Raw genomic sequence first — 22,925 nt, forward strand, 5'->3', positions numbered from 1 at the left:
TCATGAACTACAGTTAGAACACCAGCATTTCTGCAGGAAGACAACTGCAGTGTGCAGCTGCCTGGTGATCACATGTGATGTCAACCTGCCAGCGTAATACAGGCCCAGGTAGAATGTTTCAGCCTCACTCCGCTTTATCACAAAGTCTATTGGAAGGACAAAAACTGAGCAGTGGATTCGGGCACAGTGAAGCCGTTATTGTGCTACAGCAAGGGATGAAGCAAGAGCCTGCTTTCCCCGGTGCGAGGATCTGCTACAGCAAGGCTTGTTGTTGCAGAACGCTTAAGATCTGGAGGAGCAATGTTGAGGGGCCAGATTCTGGTCTGATCTAAACTCCTCACAGAGACCTTATTTAACAAGAGCGATTTAACTCTGTGCAGGGTTCTGTCAGTAGCAGCCTGTGTGGACTCTACCCTTGTGAAGTTTACTGCAGTTTTCCTCGAGAGCTGCCATGCCCTTTGTCTAAGCAGAGTGAATTGCAATGCTTATTTTATGATAATGAAGTCAGAGAGTTTCTTCATAGGTCGCAGACAACACCCTCTGAATTCTTGTGTAACGGTGTTCACTGAGGGCTGTAATGTGTGACTAAACGCTGGAGAGCTGCACTGCTCGCTTCGAGGAGCGGGGAAGGAGCTTTACACAGCAAAGTGACGGCTCTGAGCTCCGTGCCTGGGAGGGAGGTAAAGCAGGAGCCTCCTCCAGGCACCTCCTCGCTGCTAAGCTGTGTGGAGACCCTGTTTGTTCATCCTCCTGTTCAGTAACACAGCTCGTATGCTCGCCCTGAGACGTTTTGTCCATCCTGCTGCATGGTTCTGCAGTGAAGTCGTCATTTCCAAGGCAACTGGCTGTGGTCCCACAAACATGGGATTGCAGCTTCACCGCAGGCTGGGGCAGCTCCATCAGCCCAGCGCCTGGGGAGGAGGAGGAGGGAGAGGCTCCCGCCCTTTGCAGGAGCCAGGAGCCTGAGGGAAACTATGGGGCAGCAAAAGCAGCCAAGGGGTCCGTCTGCTCCAGAAGACCGCTCAGCCTTCTCCTGGGGGTAGCCAGTGTCACATGCGCCTCATCGCGTCCAGTTACATGGCAGCACTTGGATTCAGTTTGGGATGAATCCTGGAAAGACACGCAGGGCTGTGCCCCGCGCTGTCCGTGCCGGCGGCACAGCCCCGAGGCCGCTGCCCTGAGCCGCGAGCGTGCCGTGAGCGTGGCCGCCTGGCACCCGGCCCGGTGTTCCCCAGCTCGCCAGGGCTGGAGCCGGTCCCTGGAGGCGTCCGTCTGCTGGCAGCCGGCCCGGCTGTGACAGCCGCGCTGCTGAGCGCACGAGCGGGACGGGTAATCCCCGCGAGCGGCGATGGGGCGGTTCGCCAAAGCAGCGTCGGGTACCGGGCAGCCCCATGCCGGCCCCTCGCATGGAGCCAGCAGCAGCCTCGGGCTGAAAGCAGCGTGTTTGCTACTTCAATGGCAGAAGCAGCTAGAAACACAAGTTATGATTTCCCAGAGAAAGCATCGTCAGTACCATCAGGAGGAGCAGACTGGGATGGAAATGGAAAGCCTCCATTGGCCCCAAACATGTTTGCCTCCTGTACCCATGGCTGGTGGCCCTGTCACAGCGTGGCTTCCCGTCATCTCCTGTAGGACTCCAGCTCTTGGGCTTCAAGGAGAAACCAGAGGAGTTGTGTGGCCCCCCGGTGCAGCACCTCGTTGGTCAGCTGTGCAGGCGTTTGTCCGAGGGGGCCAGGAAGGAGCTGGTGAGGGTGGGGGAGAGCACGAGGGCCACTGTCCCCTCCGCTGCTTGGTGCTTGCTGTAGATGGCAGCCTGTGCAAGAGGCTGCACACCCTGTCCCCATGTCCCGGTGCCCTGCTGTCCCCAGGGTGGCTGCAGGGCAGCTGGGCTGGTGCTCGGGCAGCAATGGGGATGTTGGGGCTGTGTGTGGTCAGCTGCAGCACAGAGGTGTCACCATGAGCTGCCTGGCAGGTGTCATTCAACTGACAAACCTCTTCTGGGAGCCAGACTACATGAGCTGTGTGGACGTTTCTGGTTATTCTCACAAATTTCTCTGACCTTTGAGATGCCCATTTTAGGAAAAAAAGGAAAACAATGACAAATTCTGAGTAGCGAGATTTGCAATGCAAGAATTGCTGCTTTCTCACTTGGAAGAATCTTTGTTGTGTTGGAAACTCCTCTGAGCATTTTTATGAACAGTTGAAAGTGTCAAACGCAAACTTCGGTAGGTTTAAGTTGAAATGAAACGTTGTGGTTTGGCCGCAGCAAAGTAGTTGGCTCCGTCCAAAGTAATATTTTCCTTTTCTTCTGTCTAAGATGTCGGTACCTCCAGTGGGCCACAACAACCCTGGCTCTGCCGGTGCAGCGGATAGAGGAGTGTTTGTTTCTGCTGCCTGCCAGGCGTGCCGCTGGCAAGGTGGACGAGGCTTTTGGGGGCTTTTGTTTCCTAACACGCGGGTCTTGCCGGCAGACAGGGAACTGCCAGGACATGGGTCTTCCAGGAGGATTCGGTGGAGCCCCAGGGTTGTAGGTCAGCAGCTTTTCTGTGTCACTCAGCCAGTACACAGCTCTGCTCCTGCACCACACGCCTGGCAATGGCCTTGTCCTGAGCAGGGTCCGAGCAGGGTGCTCAGGGGGCTCTCGCCCTCACCTGGCAATGGCCTTGTCCCGAGCAGGGTCCGAGCAGGGGAAGCAGGGTCCGAGCAGGGGAAGCAGGGTCCGAGCGGGGGAAGCAGGGTGCTCAGGGGGCTCTCATGCGGCCGTGCTTTTGCAGAAAGGTTTTCCTCGCAGTGGCTCCCGCGCCGGCCACGTCCCACGGTGATGTCTGGGGCTGGCTCCTGGCACCATCCCACGGTGATGTCTGGGGCTGGCTCCTGGCACCATCCCACAGTGATGTCTGGGGCTGGCTCCTGGCACCATCCCACGGTGATGTCTGGGGCTGGCTCCTGGCACAGGCACGGTGGCCAGTGCAGCCCAGAAGCAGCTGAGCTCTCCTGTGTGGAGGGAGGGGACTTGGAAATGGCCTGATCCTGCACACAGCCTGTCAGCTGGGCTGCCAGCACTGGAGCGTGAGCTTGCAAATTGGCTGGGTGGATACAGCTCCACAGGAAAACTGTGTGGGGCTTAAAGGAAGGGCGTATGGATTGTTTAGTGGGAAGCTGTGTGCATCTGTGGTAGAAGCAACTTCTGTCTGGTGTCACTAGTGACCTGGAAGGAGAGGTACAGCCCCTGTGCAGGTGACAGTGATGTTGTAAATGCTGGCTGGGGAGCAACGATCCCGGCGTGGTCTTGAGGACTCAGAGATGTGCGCTGGGAATGACAAAAAGAGGTTCATCTCTGAAAAGTGCAAGCAAATGGACCTGGAGAAAGACTGTAAAATAGATGCCATTGCAAACCGCATCAAAGCGAGGAGGTTTTGTGATGAGACCCGGAGAAGTAATTTCATATGTGTGGCCTGCTCTCCAGAGGTGGTCTGGGTGGGTGCAAAGCTGGTCACTGATGGTCAGCTGTGATCCCAAGGAAGACCACAGCAGAGAGCAGCTGGAGCCGTGTTTGCTGTGTCGCTTCACTTTGGGTGAAAGCCTTCCTTAAATGCACCCCTTCCATCGTCACCTCTGCAAAGAGGTGGAAGGTGGAGAAAGCTGATTTCTCTGCCGGGGAGCAGTTGCTAGGGATGGCTGGAGGAAATGGGAGGAAGAAACAAAACACAAACATGCCAGCAGCCTTCCTGGAGACGGGGCTGAGAAGCTGGAAAGTGTAGCTGGACCTTGGCGTGTTCAGCCGAGCTGGCTCTTGGCTGCAGGTCGGATCCAGCAGCATCTTTCCCATTGCTCTGCTGGGAACAGCCGAGCTCCATTTTCCAACACATGGATTTGGATCTGGTAACGGGTATTTCTATTCACTTGAGGGGCGAAAAGAAGTGATGCTGAGCAGAGAGCTCAGACCTTTCTGGTCCTTGCTCTGCATGTCAAAGGGGACAAGCTGGGTGCCTGTGTTTCATGGACTTGGGCTGCCCTGTCTGCACTCTGAGGGAACTGAGTAACTTCAGTGGAAATCCAGATGCTCTTGTGTAGCCAACGTCACCGCATGGAGGGAGCTGAGCGTGGGGTGGAAGCCGTGCCCCCGCAGGTTGGTGTTAGTGTCTCGCCAGGGCCAGTCTTCCGGGTGCAGCGGGAGGAGGGACGGATGCGGCTGCCTGCAGCGGGCACAGGCGTCCCCAGCGGGTTGGTGCTGTGTGCCATTGTCCCCATCGCAACAGGCAGCACGACACCCAGGAAACTCGCTGCCTGTCCCGGGTGCTGGTGGAGGTCAGGAGTCCTGTACTAAAGTGCTCTGCTGTTGGGCTGTTCTCAGCTGCCCCGTGTGGGCAGCACAGGGTGGCCCGCAAACCTCCAGGTGTCCCCAGGGCCTGGGGTGGAGGCTGATGTTTTGACAGGGCCGTTGTTTCAGTGCCTGTCACTGTGGGCTCCCGACAGTCAAGGGCAATCCCGTCCAGGGGCTGCTGCTTTTCCAGAGCCCGTGTTACGTTCTGTGAAGCATCATCTCAGGCTCTGGAGCTGGCTCCTGAGGATTTTGTGGAAGGCATTGCCTTCAGTCCAAAGGAGAAAGAAAGGAGTGGTCCTGAAATGGCTCTGACTTCTAATCCTTAACAAGACTGCAGGTAAATTCTGGCTTGAACAATTACCTGCCCTCTTGTCAGTTTGGACAGGCGATGGGCATGGTGTGGGCAGCCAGCTGTAATGGAGTGACGGTAACACCTGCCTGAAAACATGGAGTTATGACCTAAAAGTTTAGTTTGTTTCAGGCTGTACATCTGATGGTTTCCCTCCTTGTTTCCACTGCCAAAGCCCCAATGTATATTCTGGCCAGGAGAAAACTAAGCAGAGTTGCTCTACTGTGGAAAAACTTGTGTCACTGTCCCCCACCTGCCTTGTAGAACGTGGAGACTCCTGCTGCCTCCCAGCAGACCTCACGTGTCTCCAGCACCAGCAGCTGAGGTTCAGATTCCTTCCCGTTCATGTCTGCTCCAGAGTGGGAGTTGGAAAGGCTGCAGAGCTCCATGTTGCCTCTGGGACATGGTGTGGATGGTGGGAATGATGCGAAAGCCAGCGCAGTTGGAGCGTTTCTCAGGAACAGAGCCAGTGGGCTCTTCCCAGTTCCCTCCAGCGCTGGCTCTCAAGTGGAGCATCAGAGGCTGGGAGAACTGGAGCCAACAGCACTGAATAGCTTGATCATCAAATGCTTGTGAGCACTCATGACTTGGAGCCAGATCCCCACAGAAGTAAGGGTGACCCGTGGATCTCAGTGGGAAGGGGACGAAGTGTGTGAATGGAGAGTCACAGCTCTGGGTCAGTAACTGCCTGCCCCGGGGGGGCACAGACAGTGCAAGAAAAGCCTCTGCAGTCTGTGGTGACAGTTCCTGGAGCACTGGGGTAGGAGAGCACGCCCAGCCTCCTGACACAGCGTGTCCTGCCAGAGGTTCCGTCTGGAGCGCGGGCACCGCTTGGTGTCTGTTCCTCGGGTTCGCTGTGCCCTGCGGCAGCTCAGCGCCTAAGCCTCGCCTGCTAGGAGAGAAGAGGGCATGGTTCTGTGGTCAGCAGCATCCTGCTCTGCACAGCCCGGCTGCTGAGCATTGACAGACCACGGTCAGCACTGGCTTTGTTTTGGCAGCACACGCCTTCTGCTCTGTTTTCGTGCTGCTGGTTTCCTCGCCACGCGCCTGTCACCCATCGTGGCTGTCCGCAGGCGCGCTCTCCCTGCCGGTGTTTCTGAGGGTTTATGAGCTGTAACAGCACTGCCATTTTTAAAGAGCTTTCAAATCGACCATCCTCTTGTTGAGGATGTTTTGAAGCATGTGAGTAACACCTTGCTGACTGCACCTGGGAAAAAACAACACAAGAGCTTTTTCCATTTTGAATGTTTTGGGCACAGGGCAGCGTGCTTTACTGTGTATGTGTGCAAGTGTCACATAGCAACCAGGAGGAAGGCACATCTCTTCAAAAGAAGGGTCTGAAGGCACCGTGGCTGGCCAGCGTCCAGGGGGCTGATGCAAGCTCAGCTCTTGAAACTGTGCAAATACGCAAGCCAGCAGCCTCTGTCTGCATAGTAATTTTTCTATTATTAACTAATTAACTGCTACTCCAGACAAACTAACGTGGTACCACCCAGCACAGGGACTCTCAAACTTTCTGGAAAATGGGTGAGTGGAGTTTCAGGAGGTTGGGTGACAGGATTCAAGGGTTTTTCTCACATCCCAGCCCCAGACCAGAACCTGTTATTGAAGCATCGCAGCAAGAACAGTAGTCTGGTACTTCACCTCCTCCCCGCACCCTCCTCAGCTGCAGAGGCTCTGGCGTAGCCCTGCTCCCTGTCCCCCTCCCGGCATTTGCAGACACCTCCCTGCCTATGGATCCTGGGAGGGAAAAGGCTTTCGGGTCCTGCTGGAGGGCAGCAGCACAGGAGCGGTGGGGAGGGAGGCAGGAGCCTTGGTCCAGCAGGGCCAAGTAACCCATGAAATTTTGCAGATATCCTCGTAGTCCTGGCAGTAATAAGTAGGTTATTGAGATGCTGCTGATTTACTTTAAGCTGGTGAAAGCTTTTTGGGTAAATATGTATCCAGTAAAACTTTGTAAGAGCTGCAGCAGAAGCACACTCAGGGTAACAAACTTGCTGAGTAACAAAAGCTTTGGGCTGGGTTACTGAGCCACTGGAGACATGAAAGCTTGCGGTAGGGGAGGGCTGCCGTACCCATCTATGTACTTAAACCATTCAGCAAGGAGAACGAGCAACTAGTGCTATTGACGGTGACCCTCCGCTGAACCTGGCAGCAGAGTATGTGCTCCAGAGAGCCCTGCTGCCATCACCCGCTTCCCCAGAGCTTTGCAGCAGCTGAAGGTGGCTGCAGCGCCAGGGCCGTGCTCTGACGATGCTCTGCCCCTGCATGCTCGCGCTGCTGAGCAGAGTGCTCCTCGCGCCCCTGCAGCCACTGCAGGCAAGAGCGAGGTTCTGGTTCAGAAAGCAAAAACTTAAGGGAGGGTTGTGTGTCAGATGGCTTGTTTTTCTAGCAGGAGCTAGAAATCGGTCAGATGGCTTGTTTTTCTAGCAGGAGCTAGAAATCGGATCTACAGCGCTGCCTGTGCCAGGTGTGGCTGGAAGATTTGGCTGGTGGGTGACACTGGAGGGTCTGTAGGAAGATCTCACTGATGGCGTGCAGAGCTCTGCGTGTAAGAGCAGTCACAGCTGGGAGAGACAGTGACATTCGCGCCTGGCCACGGCTCTGCAGGGCAGCGGACCTGCCGGCCGCACCGTGGATCACGCAGACAGGAGAGGGCAGACAAGTTCTTCCCGTCGCAGCACAACCCCAGCCCGCCCAGTCCCGGGGTGCTGTCAGTGGGCTCCCAGCCCCAGCATCGTCTGTCTCAGCACATGCTGAGTGCTTGTAAGCAATTCCACAGTTTAAACCTTCCTACCAAGATCACAGCTGATGAAATACAGCAGTCCTTAGTGCTGCCAACACTCACAGTGTTTACATAGGATACGTGATTTCTGGAGCCAGATGCGTAGTGCATTTTACTGTTTTTCAAATGTTTGCAATTTTTGTGCTTGTGAAAGAAAGTTTAAGGGGATCCAAGTGCACTTCAGCAGTACTAAATAACTCACTCTTTTAAAAAGCTCTTTCAGTTGTACTCACAATTATTACATGAAAAGTTTCAGCCTGCAGAGAGCCCTGTTTGTGGCCTGCTCCACCAGGTGCCCTCCCTGCGGACTGGACCCCAGTGCAAACCCGGCTCCATGGGCATCTGCGTGGCCCCTCTGGCCACCTCAAACCCGGGGGGGCAGGGGCCTGGAGGCTGGGCTGTGCCCAGGGCTGCGCGGTGGGCGATGACGGGTGTGTGGCACCTGGTGCGGTGCCCGCTACCTGGCGTGCGGAGGTGGCAAGACCTGCGCGATGCACTGGGAGCGGTACCCAGAGTCGGTAACCGATACCCGGTGCGCTGGGAGAGGCTCCCGAAACCGGTGGCTGTGTCGGGGCGCCCCCTGGCGGGCGCGGGAGGCGCTGTGGGCGGGGCGGGGCGGGCCGCCGTCCCCGGTAGCGGCTGGCACGGCGGGCGGCGGGCGCGGGTTCGCCTTTGTGCGGAGGGCAGCGCAGGCGGCGGAGGGACCATGTCGTACCAGGGCAAGAAGAACATCCCGCGCATCACGGTGGGTGCCGCGGGCGGGGCGGGGCTGGGGGCGCTGCCGGCGCCGAGCGCCCCGCGGTGCGGCCGGGGAGCGCGGTGCCGGTGCCCCGCGCTGTGGGCAGACAAAGAGCCGCCGCCCGAGCAGGTGTCCCGGCCCCGCCGGTGACCCCGGGCTGGGCAGAGCCGCACCCCGGCGGTCTCAGTCCCAGCCGGAGCCTCTGCGGCGGCCGGTGGCCGGCGGTACCCGCTGCCCGGGCATTGCCCGCGGCCGCGCCCGGAGCCGCCCGGCCGCCTCCCACAGAGCCGACTCGCCGGCGGGCGCGGTGACCACCCGCGGGCCGGGGCGCAGACCGGCCCGGCAAGCCCATGGCCCGGGCGGGGCGGGGGTCGCCGGCGGGGACCGGGCTCCCGCTGCCGTCCCGGCTGCCCGTGCCGCGGGCGGCCGCTGCCGGTGTGCGGCTGAGCCAGGGGCGCGGGTGCGGCGGGGTCGCCGCTTTCCCGGAGCGCGGGCGGGGCGGGCGGCAGGAGCTGCGGCGGGCGGGGCGCGGTCCCGGGGAGCTCGGGCGGGGACCCGCTCCAGCCCGAGCCGTTCTCCCGCATCAGGTGCAGCGGTCCCCGCCGCAGCAGCGCGGCGACCACACCTCCCCGGGCACGGCCCAGCCCCGCAGCGAGCAGAAGGAGCCCGGCTGACACGCTCCGGGCGGCGGGCAGGGAGCGCCGCTCACCTCTCCCGGGGCTCCAGTGCTCCTGTCCGGCCTGGCCTGCGCCTTCCTCTGCCGGGTGCGGCCGGTGTCCCCGGGCCCTCCCAGAGGAGGCTGCCTGGGGCTTTCTTCGGGGAAAGCGATCACGTCTTTCATCTCGTTGATGGTTTTCTGCTGGCTTTGTGTAGCTCTTTGTTTTCCCCCTGAAGATGGCTTTGGACCCTGGAAGAAAAACAAAGCACTTGAGCTTCATGATTCTTTTTAATGTACAGATGTGAAAAAAACACTCTCAAAAAAGCACAAAGATTACAAAAATCATCAACCACTGTAAAGAGAAATTCCTTTGTCAGCCCAGACTCCATTGCTTTAATAAGCAGTGTTGCTGCTTTACACATCTTGCCTTTTCTGTATCCTTAGACCACCATGCTGACAACGGTGTTACTGCTGCAGGTGGGATTCCTCCCATTTTCTACAAGAGCCTTTAGGGGACACTTCCCTGATACACAGGGCTCGTTCCTGCTCTGCTGGGATCCAGCAGGAACTTTCTCGCCTCAGTGGTAACAAAATCTCTCAAGTTACTTTATTTCTCCCTGTTAAATGCTTTCCTCAGCCTGCTGAAGCTGGTGTTAAGGTAGCTCTGTCCTCTGACTTCTGCAGCTTGGTGAAGATGCTTGGGACGCACCTGCCCTGTTCTGCACTATAATGGTGTCTTGGTCAGGTGGAGGAAATGGCTCTGGAATTCCCATCAAATGACCCGTGTGTCTGATCCTATGCTTTGAGGCCCAAGGGAAGCAATGCAGTGAAGTCAGGTGTTGGGTGGTCTGCCCTGTGTTAATGGAATGGCAAGAAATAAATCTTAGCTATGAAACCTCCTCTGTCCCTTTCTGCAGAATGTGCCCCCAGGCATTGCTGTGGTTGTTTTTTCCTCCTTCCTAGATTTCTGTCCCGGAGCGTGTTCTTGTACGTCAGCCACACGGTGCCTTGGGATGGCGGGTTGTCAGCTAAGCTGTGCTCGTTCGTAGAGAGGTTTTGGGGACTGTGTGGTGCCATTAGGATATAAGATATCTCAAGGACCTTTAAAGCATCTAAAGCATCACAGCCGAGGCAGGTCTGGAGCAGGGGAGTACACAGAGAACTGTAGGAGCCATCTTGTGCTGGCAGGTAACTCACCTATGGATCTCAAAGCTCGCAGCACTGCAGCGATGGCTGAGCCCACGGCTGAAGGGAGCGGTGCCCTTCCTCGCTTCTGTCACCCAGGCAGTGGGCAGGTTGGACTTTTGTGGAGGAGGTGTTAGAAATCTGAGCATTTTTATGTTACTTTCTGACAGCTATTGTTTGCACAGTCTAGTGTGATTCTGGAGATGCACAAACACTCCCTCCTGGTTCCACTTGTCCTCAAAAGTGCTGCAGTCAGAATTTGTAGTTAGTTTCTGACAATAACATCTGAAAAAGCACACTTTGCCCGTTGTATCTGTTTACAGCAATTTCTGGTCTTTTCTAGGACAGTCCTTTTGGTGGAGAAGCCAGGAGCATGAGTGAAGGTACATGAGTGTGTGAGATAAATTGCTGTGGGAATTCTTTCCAACCTGCACTGAAAATCCTGGTCGAAAGCCGTGTACAACAGTGCGACAGGCAGGACTGTAGCCATTGAAAGAAGACGGAGAGCCTGGGCACATCTGATGGTTGCAACGTGGAGGAAACATGGGGAAGGGAGCTTAACTGGGTCTGTTGTCTTTCTCAGTGATGGCTTCATCAGCTTGGTATGGCAGTGCTGCTGCTCAGCGCGCCTGAGGCTGTGCCCAGCGCAGGACAGCACTACTCTCAAACCTTGTGTGTCTGTTGAGAGGCTTTTTATTAGTTTGGAGATACAATCAAAATACTTCCCCTCCTGCTGCCCACGGTATGTTTTTCTGTCCCCGCAGAAAGAGCAGTGCAAGAATAAAGTGGTGAAATGCCTTGCCCTGGTTTCGCAAAGTAACTGAGCTGTTGGTTGAACCAAAATTGCCCAGTCTTTGTGCTTTGGTCACAAAAACTTTTCCTGTCCAGGTAGGCTGGGGTTCCCCTGTTTTTTCTTGGTGTTCTTTTCCCATTCAGCTACCCTGTCACAGCCCACAAGCACCGTCTGTGGTGTCTCTGGCACCTCCGAAAACAACGGGGTCTGCGTGGGTCTGGCCAGCGTGTCGTATCGGGCACAAGTGGGGAGAAAAGCCCCAGTTACTGACTAGATGGATTTCGGTGAAGTGGCACTACCAGTGCGGCACTTCTTACCATGCCACAGACTGTCCGGAACTGCTGAGTGTGGCTGGTGGCTGTCTGTCTGTCTGTCCCTGTGATTCCAGCCCGGGGTTTTCCATGCTCCTGGGTGGTACGTGAGTAAGGAGGAGACATCCAGCTGCTGATGAAACGCCGTTGCAGTTAGTGTCTCTTCTTTGATAAGGGAAGAGCAGTAAAGCTATACACCTGTGGCCACGCTACCCTAATTATGTCCTTGTGCTTTGTAAACAAGGCGAGCACTATTCCTGGCTGGGTTCTGCAGCCTTCTGGAAGCTGCTGTCTCCCTTTCCTTCTGCAGCATCACACTGAGAAATGTTAAGAGATCCCCTGATATTTTGGGATCTCAAATGATCAGATGGTGCATAAGAGCATCAGGAGCAGAGTGTGAGCATGAGGGAATGGGTAATGATTTTGAAAGCTTGATCTCAAATGCCAGCAGATGGAAAGACAGGGAGTGTTCATCAGAAAGGCTTCCCGGGCGGGCAGGGCCGTCGGCTGCTGGTGATCCCCGGTTTTGGCAGAGGTGTGCTGGAGGGACGCTTGCAGGCTCGATCTTGTAGGGCAGCACCTGCAGCTGCAGAAACAGATGCTCATGAAAGGTACCACACGGGTGGCAAATGGGCTGTCGCTGCCTGCACGAAGCCCGGGTGAGACGCAGCGGTGAGGATCAGGCCGGCACGGCCGGTGCCGGTGTTGGGCAGAGCCGCGTGCGGCCGCAGCCTGCGCGGCACCCCTGCTCGCGCTGCGGTGTGCGGCCCTTTGCGCGGGGCCGGCCCCGCTGGCTGGTGCTGAGCTGGCAGCACGGCTGGTTCGGGCCCTGGCGTGTGCCCCGGAGGAAGGGGGTCCCTGCCGTCCTCCCACTGCAGGGGCGTTTGTCCATCCGCTCACAATGGCTGATGACACAGCCTGACACGGGCTGGCGGGGAGACGTGGTGGGTGTGGAGATGCACAAATGAGCCCTGGCAGGGGAAACAGTGCATTTATTGTAATCTGAGGCTGCTCTCGCAGCGTGTGCTTCGGAAGCCTGTCTATTAAGTCAGACTTGTTTCCTCCTATCTACTTCATTCTCTTCCTTGCTTGTTCCCCTGCCTCTTAGCATCTGGGTGTACTCCAGAGCCTGTAGATGTGGTGTCACTGGGATTTTACTTATTTTACGTTATTGTACGCTTCCCTCGTGGTCGGTGGTAGGTGCCGGTGCCGCCCTTCTCCCTGCACAGGCAGCTGGCCCGAGGCCGGCCCCAAGGCAGCGCCCGATCCCCTGAATGGAAGCCTTGTTCCTGTTCCAGCCACGATGGACCTCGCTGTCCTGTGTACTGAGGGTTACACTGAGCAGCCCTTCACATCTGCCACAGAATGACCGTTTGTGTGTGTGGGCAGGCATATTTTCTGAGTTCATATTAACAGTTTATTCAGTAATTGTCAAGTACCCCAGATGCCGCCTGTGCCCGTCACATTTGTGTGCTGGTTGTCACTTGTTGGAGCCATGTGCCCTCCCCTCTGCACCCTCTTCGACAGCCAAGTTCTGGCAAAGCCCCTTGTCGATGTGCCAGCTTAGGTGAGGGGCAAAGCGAGCTGGCTCCGGGTCTGCTTGCCAGGGATGACGGTGGGTGGGATGGGAGGAGGGGAACAGCTCGCCGTGTGCTTTTCCGGGTGGGCGGTGAGGCTCCCGATCGGCGTTAAGCTGTGCTGAGTGGGGAAAGTGAATCCCCATTGCTGGGACGCGGGCTGCTGGCCATCGGTGCAGCTGTGGGAAGGCTCTTGCCCGGGAAGCAAGGAGGGACCGCGGCTCTTGCCCTGCGCCAGCGCTCAGCTGCAGCCGGGGTGGAGAGTGCTGTGCGTTCTGATCCTTTCCCCACCCAGTTTCTTTGTCTTGACTGTGTGTGGTGAGATTGCTGTAAAAACCTCACCGCTCTCCGGGCTCTGGCTGCTGCAAGCTGCAGGGACACGGGGGGTTCTCTCGCGTCCTTCTGTTGCCAGGGATCACCATCACTGCGGTGATGCCTCCAGAAACCCCAGGGACAGCGATGAAGAACAAATGCAGTTCCCTGTAGAGGAATTAATTGTGCGAGAGCTTCAAGGGTGAGGCTGGTGCAAGCGCTGCCGACGGCTCCGCTCAGCCACGCTCCAGCTGGGCTGTGGAGGGGAGGGGTGCGCACACCCCAAACCGGGAGCAGATGGGAAAGCAAGCAGGGGAAGCTTGAAAGCTGGAGGGTTGTTGGAGGTGTTCAAGCAGCCAGGAAGCCTGTGTATTCTCTAGAACAGCAGGACCTCAGCCTGCCCAGTTCCCCAGGACAGGGTCTGTTCCCCACAGGACAATGTCCCTTCTCTCCCATCAGTGTGTGCTGGGTTGTCCAGGTCCAAAAACATGAATACAGGAAAAGCATAAGAGCGGTTCTGGTCTAGGTGCTCCTCCCCTGTCAGGCTGCACTGCTTTGGAGGAGGCTGCTGGCCCCTTAGGTCAGTAGAAGAGAACAGAGGAGGTGGTAAATGATGAGACAGGAATGCAATTCAGTGCCTCCTGGGTCTTGTGTAGACCTGTGATGTTGTGAAACACCTCAGGGACCACGCCAAGCGTAGGGGAGGGACAGGTTCCAACAGCAGATGCACCATCTTCAGGGCTGCCTGTCCAGCTGGTGGTCTTTGCAAGATGAGAAATAAATGCTCTTCTGTAATGCAACTTATTTTGCATGATATTTGGGTAAGATTTAAGGACATGCCCTTAGCAATGAGCTTGCTGTAGATACTGGTATGTGGCTTGTGTTGCCTGCAGATTTATGTGTGTAACGACCTGGTGTAGGAAGCTTTTGACTTCTGTCGGTGTGTTTTATGGAAGCACGTTTGCTGTGTCCCTGGTCGCTCTCCTCTGTACCCGTTCTGCCCTGGCGATGTTTCCGGCAGCAGCCGCTCCATTCAGAAACAGCCCTATGAGTATGATTTTTTCGATCCTTGCTCTCGTCCCGTTGTTTCAAGCGTCGGTACAGATGTGAACTGCGGTGCTGGCTGGAGCGAGCCGTGGTGCCGTGGGACAGCGCCCGCGACGGGCGCCGCGCTCCCGCTGCGAACCCCCGCTCGCCGCTGCTGACAGCTGCTGTGTCCTTCCCTTCGCAGAGCGACCGTCTCCTCATCAAAGGAGGAAGGATAGTCAACGATGACCAATCATTCTATGCTGACATTTACATGGAGGATGGCCTCATAAAGTAAGTATGGGACTTCTAAAGCGTATTATCACCCTCTACCCTTAAATCAGCTTCAGGTGGGATGGTTATTGCCTTTTTGTGGAAGTAGTCCGTACCCAACTTGCCATCCAGTAAAACTCGATAGCCCACCTCAGTGGGAGGCTCAGCTCTCTGCATACATGCGATTGCCGGACGAGTTTGGGTCGTACCTGTGGTGACTGAATTGCACTGGGGCTGGTGACTTCGTGTCACGGTGTCTGTGGTACAACAAATCCGTATCTAGCTGCACGAGAAAACAGATTTATCTTGGACTCCTGGTTTGGCCTGTGTTAACAGTGTGAGCAAGGATGAGCCTGTACGAGATCCCATTTGCTAGCACTGGCAGGACGGCGCGGTGCTGCGGGTCCCCTGCGTCCTGCGGGCGAGCCTTCAGTCCCCCAGCTTCTCACCCGTGTTCCTGAGGTGCAGTAGCAATTCCACTGTTTAAAGGCTGCAGTTCGAATGTGGTGGATGTATCACATTGGGACCAGCCCCAGGCTGGGTGAACTGAAAGAACTGTGATGGTTTATAGCAGAGTGACTTGAAAAGGCATTGATCACTCTATGGAAAGAGGAAAATACCCCGCCTTTCCAGGATGGTATATTTTAACAATTCAGCAGCACAGAAATACTTCAAGGAGTGGAGCTGTGTTTTGGTGAGGCTGTTTTCAGCTTGTCGACAAGAGCACTCGAGGCTGACCCGGGGCTCCGGGTCGCGCTGTGGCGCAGACTTCCCAGGTGTCCTTCGGCGCGTCACTTCTCGTCTGCAGCCGGGCGGCCGCGGAGCTCCGTTGCCTTGGGAGTGCAATGACCTCGAGAGTGCATTCTGGTAGGAATAAAGTGAGCAATTGAATTCCTCTGCTGATGGGTTCATCTCAATGCGAACGGTGGAAAGAGCTGCTGGTTTATTGCCGTGGGGACACTGGAGCGAGCAGTTCTGTCCACAGAACTTTTGTTATTTCAAGGAAAAAACCCGCAAAATTACTAAGGTTGAATAAAGTGCAAAAATGGAATTTGTTCCTCATTTGCTTCCTCAGTGTGCCAAGGAAATTAGAAGTTTTCCACTAAAACCAACTTGTCTTTTATCTTGATTTATCAGGGAAGACTGGGGAAGGCTGGATGAAAATAGGATTTCTGAAAGAAGAGATTTGAAGGCTGAGTGCTACATATGGGCAGATAAAGGGATTGAGGGGGCGGGGGCCGAGCGAGGAGCCCTGAGGTTCGGGTGACGCGGCGTGCGGGAGGGCCGGGTGTCTGAGCGGGGAATGCCGTGTGCAGAGCAGCACAAGCTCCAGAGGACCGTAACGATATTTTAGGTTACGAGTAGATGTATACTCGCACTTTTTAGGTTTTCAGAAGATATTTTTGGATAGTTGGGGTTTTAACCGCCTTCACTACAGCGTGAGCCTGCTGGTAGCAAAGGGGCATGAAGGAGAGGAGGCGGGGGGGGTCCTGGCAGGGGAGGACGCTGTCGCGCTCCTTGGGCAGAGCCGGGGCCGGTGCTGCAGCCAAGCGTGCCTGCACCGGGCGAGCTCCTGCCCGCGCCCCTTTGCCCCCTGAGCAGAAGTGCAAGTCCCTGCTGAGCCCTGAGCTGGCCTGCAGCTGTGGCATTACGCTGGGCAATCATCTTTCTCTGTAAGTAAGCCTCAGACTTGAGCCTTACTTAAGGTGGGCAGAGGGACACCAGAGAGTAGAGATTAGGGGTGCAGCTTACTGGAAGCAGAGCTGGTATTGGGTTTGTGAGCGTGCAGTCTGGTGAACAGATAGGGCTGCTGTGCTGGAGATGCTTGCAGGAGCCCAACTTCTGAGTGTGGGGTGCAAAGTGCCCTGGGCAGCTTCTCAGCGTACGTGCAGAGGTCTGCGTGCCGTCGGAGCGTACTGCCCAGTGACCCGGCCCGGCGCCTGCCCCGGCAGCGGGTGCCAGCGCGGAGACCACCGGAGCAGCCGGGCAGATGGCAGCTGCCCCTGGACTATGCAAATCACAGGTTTAAGCAAAACGGACGGTGCTGCGTTCTGCTGCAGAGTGAGGTGGTTGCTCTCTGCTGGCTCTGCGAGCCCAGCGCGGCGCTGGGAGGGCCCGCGGCACGGGCCTGGCTGCTCCCTCGGCGAGCTGCTCGTGGACCGCGCTGTGGCTGGTTCTCTGCGTGTGCTCACCATCCTGGTATCATCTCCTCAGGCAGATTGGAGACAATCTGATCGTCCCTGGCGGGGTCAAAACCATAGAAGCCAATGGGAAGATGGTGATCCCTGGAGGAATTGATGTCCACACTCGCCTGCAGATGCCGTACAAGGGGATGACAGCTGTGGATGATTTCTTCCAAGGGACGAAGGCAGCCCTGGCTGGTGGAACCACCATGATCAGTGAGTGCAGCAGGCTGGTCCTGTACATGGCAGCATGCAGCGCTCTGGGAACATTGCTTAGTCATTTCTTTTTGCTTTTATCACCCTTCTTTGTTTTAAAGATCTGTGACAGCGTGCTCCTCTTTTTTCGTGATCTCTGCCAGTGTGGTCTGGGGAGTGAGGAGCGGGATGAATGTTTGGGATCCATAGTAATACTGAAGTGGTGGGACTGGAGATTTGCACAGGACCCATTTCCCCTGCAGATCCTGTGTTCTGCAGTCACTGGAGCCCCTGGGACCCTCTAAAAGGAAAAAAATGGCATAACTTTTTTCCCTGTTAAATAAAAATAGGGTGGCATCATGCTCAGATGACTCTGAGCAAAGGAACAGAGCAATGCGCTGGCATCCTGCACTGCTCAGAAATAAACAGTGCTAACGAAAAAGGAAAGGGAATTCGGAGGCCCGTCCCTGGAGAAGGCCACGGCTGTGCGCTGGTCTGAGGTCCAGGTTTACTGCCGTGCAGTGCTCACAGCTGCGTGCGCTGCGGGTTTCTGGGGCTGCAGGAGCAACTGCTGGTCCTTCCAGTGAAGGACAGGGTTTCTATCCCTGCCTCTGCTGGTTCTCCCGTGGCAGGGCACGGGCATTACGTGGTGGGCAATAAAAGGCGCATTAGTATCGCAGTGTGGGCAGAGGCTGTGTGTTAATGGCATGGAAGTGGGGGTGAGGCAGGGCAAGGCCCCTCAGCTTTCAGCCGATCCCTCAGCAGCAGCCTGTGCAAGCCCCTGGTCCTGTGCCAAAGGCCATTAAGCAAGGGCTCTGCGTGCTTCCCTGCCGATAAATGCGCTTGGAGGAGCCCCGGCACATTGTGGAGGTGATGGGCCCCATTACACAGGCCCTGAAGCTGCCGAGCAGCAGAGCGGGGCTGGTGGGGGTGGCTGGCAGCGTGCAGGGCTGCGGGGTGGCGGGACGGGGACCCCTGCCCACCCGCCGTGTCCCCGCAGTGGACCACGTGGTGCCGGAGCCCGAGGCCAGCCTGGCCGAGGCGGTGGAGCGGTGGCGCGAGTGGGCGGACGGGAAGGCTTGCTGCGACTACGCGCTGCACGTGGACATCCCGCGCTGGAGCGACCGCGTCCGGCAGGAGCTGCGCACCCTGGTCCAGGAGAAAGGTTTCTGCTCCCTCGCGCGGGCGGCCCGGCGGGAGGAGGGCGGCGCGGCCGGGCTGCTGTCCGTCCTCTCGCCGTGAGCGCTGGGGGATCCCTGCGCTCTGAGCTGAGCTGTGCCCTGTGGGAGGGACGCCCCTCGCCCCTCTGCTGCTCACCACTCTCCTCTCCCTCTGCCCCAGGAGTCAACTCCTTCATGGTGTACATGGCCTACAAGGATTTATACCAGATGTCGAACACCGAGGTGAGACCCTTCCCAGCGCGGTGCGGGTGCAAGGGGGGACGGCGACCGTGCCGGGCGCAGGCGGCTCCTTGCTACGCGGGTGGCGGGGAGGGTGTCCCAGCGCTGGCCGGGCGCCGCCCGTGGGGCAGCTGGAGGTCGGGCACGGAGATCACCGAGAGCATCCGCCGTGGCCATCGCGCGGCTGGCACGGCGCGGCTGGGCTCTGTGTGGCTGGCACGGCGCGGCTGGGCTCGGCGCCCGCCCCAGGCGCTGCCGCTGCCCTCGACCCCGGGCTGGGCGGCTGCCGGGGCTCTGCCTGCTCCGTAACCATTCTCTCTTGTCTCTGTTTCAGCTCTACGAGATATTCAGCTGCCTGGCAGAGCTGGGTGCCATAGCTCAAGTTCATGCTGAGAATGGCGATATAATCGCACAGGTAACTACTGTTATGCGGGGATGGGAAATCTGTCCCAGGCAGATTTGATGTGGGACATTAGCAAAGTGACTCCAAAGCTGCATGGACATCTTTTGCAAGGTGATGTCTTTGCTGCTCGACAGTAATATCAAATTTACCAAGATTTTCTGCTGTGAATACGTGGTGCTGAAGGAAAACTGAAATAGTGAATTAGCGATTGTCTACACGGAAGGGTGGACCATCATGTGTGCTGTATTCACTCCAGCTGCAGCTCTTCCTCAGCGTGGAGAGGCAGAGACCTTTGCCTTGCGTGTCATCAGCTAAGAGGGTTGAAGTGTATGGAAAAGTGCCGTGGCAAGAGAGGAGTTTTCTCCCTGCTGTAAGCGAGCGGGCAGCTAATGGAGCTGGATTTGCCAAGGAAGCGTCACAAGGGCCGTGGTTTGGTGTTCAGTGGATGGGCTGCACCGGCCTGCTGTGTTGTCTTTGGTGCTGGGTGAGAGAAGGTCCATACGTTTTGATTTTCATGAAGGCAGAGAAGACATTACTCAGTTATGCTCTGCAACTACTTGTTTTTTTCTGTCATTCTTAGGGGTGTGAACTTAGAGGTCACTCTCAAACATCCTCTCAGACTACAAGAATCAGTTTTTCTTTGGACTTTTCAGAGCCGCAGTGCACAACTGGATGGCTTTTACGTGAAAACAGAGTGATCAGAGGAATTGTCTTGGCGAGAGTTTCTTGTTCAGCACCAGCCTAAACACAAAATGCCCCCAGACTATTAGCTGGTAGCACTTCACAGCCCTGGGAATTGCTTCTTTCTGCAGCATCGCAGGCTGGGGGGGGCCTCAGCGCCCTGTTAGCTCAGAGACGTGGTGCTTGTGGTATCTGCTGGTGCTGATTCCCAGAAAGAAGGCACAGGATTTGTCCTCTCCATTCCCCATTTCAGTCCATTTTACTTTTAAAGTCCTGGCGCCCGTGCGTTTCTCCGAGTTGGTTCAGCACAGGAGAGGAGGTTGCAGGGGAAGAGGTGTGAACAGATACAGGGTGTGAGCAGAGCTCCAGACTTGAGACGCTGACGTGCTGTAGGTGGTGGGAGCGCGCTTTGTGCTGGGCAAAGAGCAAGGTGTGAGGACAGGATCGTCGAGCCTTTGCTTGCACTGTCCCTGTGGCAGAGAAGGTGTCACAGGAGGTAACAGGCAGCACTTACTGCTGTGCAGCCTCATCCTCTGTATGCTCCCGCACCAGCTGTGAACACATCTGCTACAGTTGCTGGAGTCACACAGCTCTTTTGCAGGTTGGTGGCATTATTTAATGCTCATACTGTTCTCAGTGGTCTACAAGACACAAGAAAAAGTGCATAAAACTGCTTGCTTACAGGTATTACTGCTGCTGTGCATCCTCTTCATGGTCCACAGCACCTCTTGGAGAAATGTTCCCTGTTGTGCAGCTGCTCGTGGCTTCTGTACCTCAGGAGCAGGTGTTGGGTGGGAGGAGAGGTGTTCATTGCCACAGGCAGCAACAGCACATGGGCACAGGTGTGAGGGTCCGAAAGAGCCCCCAGTGCCTGGGCCAGGGCAGACCATGGAGTGCCCCTGCGTGTTTCCTTTGACCTCTGTCAAAGGGAGGTGTTTGAAATGAAGAAATGCAAGAGGAATCTCCAGAGCGCAGACAGAAGACAGGCAGGCCAGTGCATGAGGTGTGTGCACACACGCAATTATCCATGGTCCGTATTTATAACAGCAAAATACGTGGGATAATGTTAATACAGGAACCAACACTCCACACCACCAGCTTTTATAGAAATACAGGGCAGGATTTAGCACTTGCTGATATCCAAATGGCTAAAGAACAGCACTGGAGACCCAGGAGTAACCTTGGGAGGAGAATTTTTTATTGCCTTTGATGATTATTTTTACATCAGTTTCTACTCAGACTACTTGCTTTTTGGAAGAGGAGGCAGGAAAGGGGCTGTGAACATGAGGTGCTGTTCTTGGAGCTGGGGACTTGTCCCCTCTTTTCCTCCACACTGCACTTGTTTCATCAAAGAGGCTTCAGTCCTGTTTCCCATCCACCCTCCTTCTCCCTAGAGCCCTCGAGGATGCCGCAGCCTCTCACGGGGCACGGTGGCCCGCAGGACAATGGCCGGTGACGGTCCTGAGGGAAGGGCTCGGCACTGGAGGGATCTGCTTTTCTGTGTGGCCGACAGTCTCACAGTGTTGTAACGTCCCTCTGTCCTTTCAATATCCTAGGAGCAAAGCAGGATGTTGGAGATGGGAATAACCGGCCCTGAGGGCCACGTGCTGAGCAGACCAGAGGAGGTAAGGTGCCGAGGATGGTACAGCCGTGCTGCACCAAGGAGCAGGGGCTTGGTGCGTGTGGTGGGGCCAAGCGAGCATTGCGTGTGGGGGGTACGTTTGTACAGGCAACCCTGCTTGTTCATCAGCTCAGGAAACAGTGAGGTGCACGTTTGTGGCAAACGGTTTTTGGTCTTGCTCAAGTCTCCCAGCAGAGACGAGGGCTTCTGAGTCTCCCGGCAATTAATCAACAAAACGATCCGTATGGCTGTCGCCCCTTTGGGGCTGGTTTGGGGACATTTGTCTGCTATAGGTGACTCCACGGGTATAAGAAACCCGAGGAAAATCGAATGGCAGGTTTCAGTTCCTCTGAAAGTTGGCTGTTCATGTCTGTGTGAGCGCAGACAGACTCCAGCCTCTTCCTGCTTAATCTCTGCTTCGGTTCTGAAGTGCATTTCAAAATCAGACAGGCAAAGCCATTGGTGGATGGGGTGGGAGGGATGGAGGGGGAAATTTCCTGGTTACAAATCATTGTCAACACACTAATTAGATTACTTCTAATTTTAGCTTGCAGGGTATTTTTCTGTTTGGTCCATTAATCTGAGTTGAGTCTAATTTTAGATACGTTTTCTTGAGATAGCTGCCTGCTGAGAGGTGCTTTTAACTTTCCACAGTGTGCGAAAGAAGGAAACAATAGGAATTTGGTACAATAGCGAAGCCGAGCAGGGGAGCACAGGACTTGGCAGTGCTGGGTAATGGTTGGATTTGATGATCTTAAAAGTCTTTTACAACCTAAACGATTCTATGGTTCTATATATTGTGGCTAGTAACAGCACATATAGCCTACTGTAAACCAGTGGTTATTCCCTTTGAAGTATGAGGCTGTAAAGCATTTTTCTGTACATGGAAGAAACTCAGTATCAAACACAGTAGATTAGGGTCCCTCTGTGTAAACTGCCGTTTATTTTTATGGCTCTAGACCCGTTGCCACTAGTTGGCAAGCTAACCCACCATTACGGGATGCTGTGGTTGTGCCAGGATTTGAGCACTGTCCTGTTATCGTAAGACAGCACTCCGGTTCTTCTCCAAAGCTGGTAAAACACTGCTGAGTGTTTGATCTGGAAGAGTCATTAAAGCGTAAGGCTACTGAGAACAGTGCAAGGAGGCTCTAGGTCTGTCCAGCCACACCCAGCTCTCATCGCATTTGAAAATAAACAGCATCCCTCTTCTAGAACATACTCTACATGGGAAAATGTGAAGTAGAGCACGAATGACCCTGCTACTCCCCATAAAGCCTGCGGGTTGATGACAAAGCTTTGAGAGAGTGGTCCATAGCTCCTTGGGTCTGCCCTGTCCTGGAGGGGGCTCAGTGGGTTAGAGGTGTGCTCTTCTGTCAGGCGGTGGTTGGTGGGGCAGGATGGTAACCTGCTGCCAGGGGTATGTTCTCCTGTTTAAACCTCTGTTTAAAGAGTCTTCAAGCAGAAGGGAAAATCCTCTTTTCCCTGTGCAGCAAACAGGCCTGTGGCATTGGGAATGGTGTGGGGTGCAGGGGTGTCGGGGTGCGGGAGTGTCGGTGTGCAGGGGTGTCGGTGTGCAAGTGTCGGTGTGCAAGAGTGTCGGTGTGCAGGGGTGTCGGGATGCAGGGGTGTCGGTGTGCAAGAGTGTCGGGGTGCAGGGGTGTCGGGGTGCAGGGGTGTCGGTGTGCAGGGGTGTCGGGGTGCAAGAGTGTCAGGGTGCAGGGGTGTCGGGATGCAGGGGTGTCGGTGTGCAGGGGTGTCAGGATGCAGGGGTGTCGGGGTGCAGGGGTGTCGGGATGCAGGGGTGCTGGTGTGCAGGGGTGTCGGTGTGCAGGGGTGTCGGTGTGCAGGGGTGCCAGTGTGCAGGGGTGTCGGGGTGCACGGGTGTCGGGGTGCACGGGTCTTGGGGTGCGGGAGTGTTGGGGTGCAGGGGTGTCGGGGTGCAGGAGTGTTGGGGTGCTGAGCTCCTGCCACCAGCAGAGCCTGGCCCGTGGCAGCGGCTGCGTTCCCTGCAGCTGGCAGTCCTGGCCTCCCTGGGGAGCCGGCTGATTGGTACATTGACTTTTTAAGGCTTCTGTTTTGAACTTTCTCATGCTGAAGCTTGAAGCCAAAC

General features: G+C 56.2%; 1 protein-coding gene across 2 annotated transcripts in view; it reads left to right on the top strand.

The window, feature by feature from the left end:
• Positions 1-22,925, top strand: part of DPYSL3 (dihydropyrimidinase like 3) — a 31,945-nt gene that overhangs the window by 2,281 nt on the left and 6,739 nt on the right. The window contains exons 1-7 of one of the 2 annotated variants that reach the window (XM_065848921.2): positions 8,071-8,203; positions 14,265-14,353; positions 16,547-16,731; positions 17,711-17,875; positions 18,052-18,113; positions 18,445-18,525; positions 20,751-20,819. In XM_065848921.2, coding sequence (XP_065704993.1) covers positions 8,165-8,203; positions 14,265-14,353; positions 16,547-16,731; positions 17,711-17,875; positions 18,052-18,113; positions 18,445-18,525; positions 20,751-20,819 — 690 coding nt within the window. In that variant the 5' untranslated portion in view covers positions 8,071-8,164. Of the gene's footprint in view, positions 1-8,070; positions 8,204-14,264; positions 14,354-16,546; positions 16,732-17,710; positions 17,876-18,051; positions 18,114-18,444; positions 18,526-20,750; positions 20,820-22,925 lie in introns of those variants that run through there. The other variant, XM_065848919.2, reaches the window with a different exon arrangement.

The sequence above is a fragment of the Patagioenas fasciata genome, chromosome 14, assembly GCF_037038585.1.
Source record: "Patagioenas fasciata isolate bPatFas1 chromosome 14, bPatFas1.hap1, whole genome shotgun sequence".
In the NCBI taxonomy this organism is placed as follows: domain Eukaryota; kingdom Metazoa; phylum Chordata; class Aves; order Columbiformes; family Columbidae; genus Patagioenas; species Patagioenas fasciata.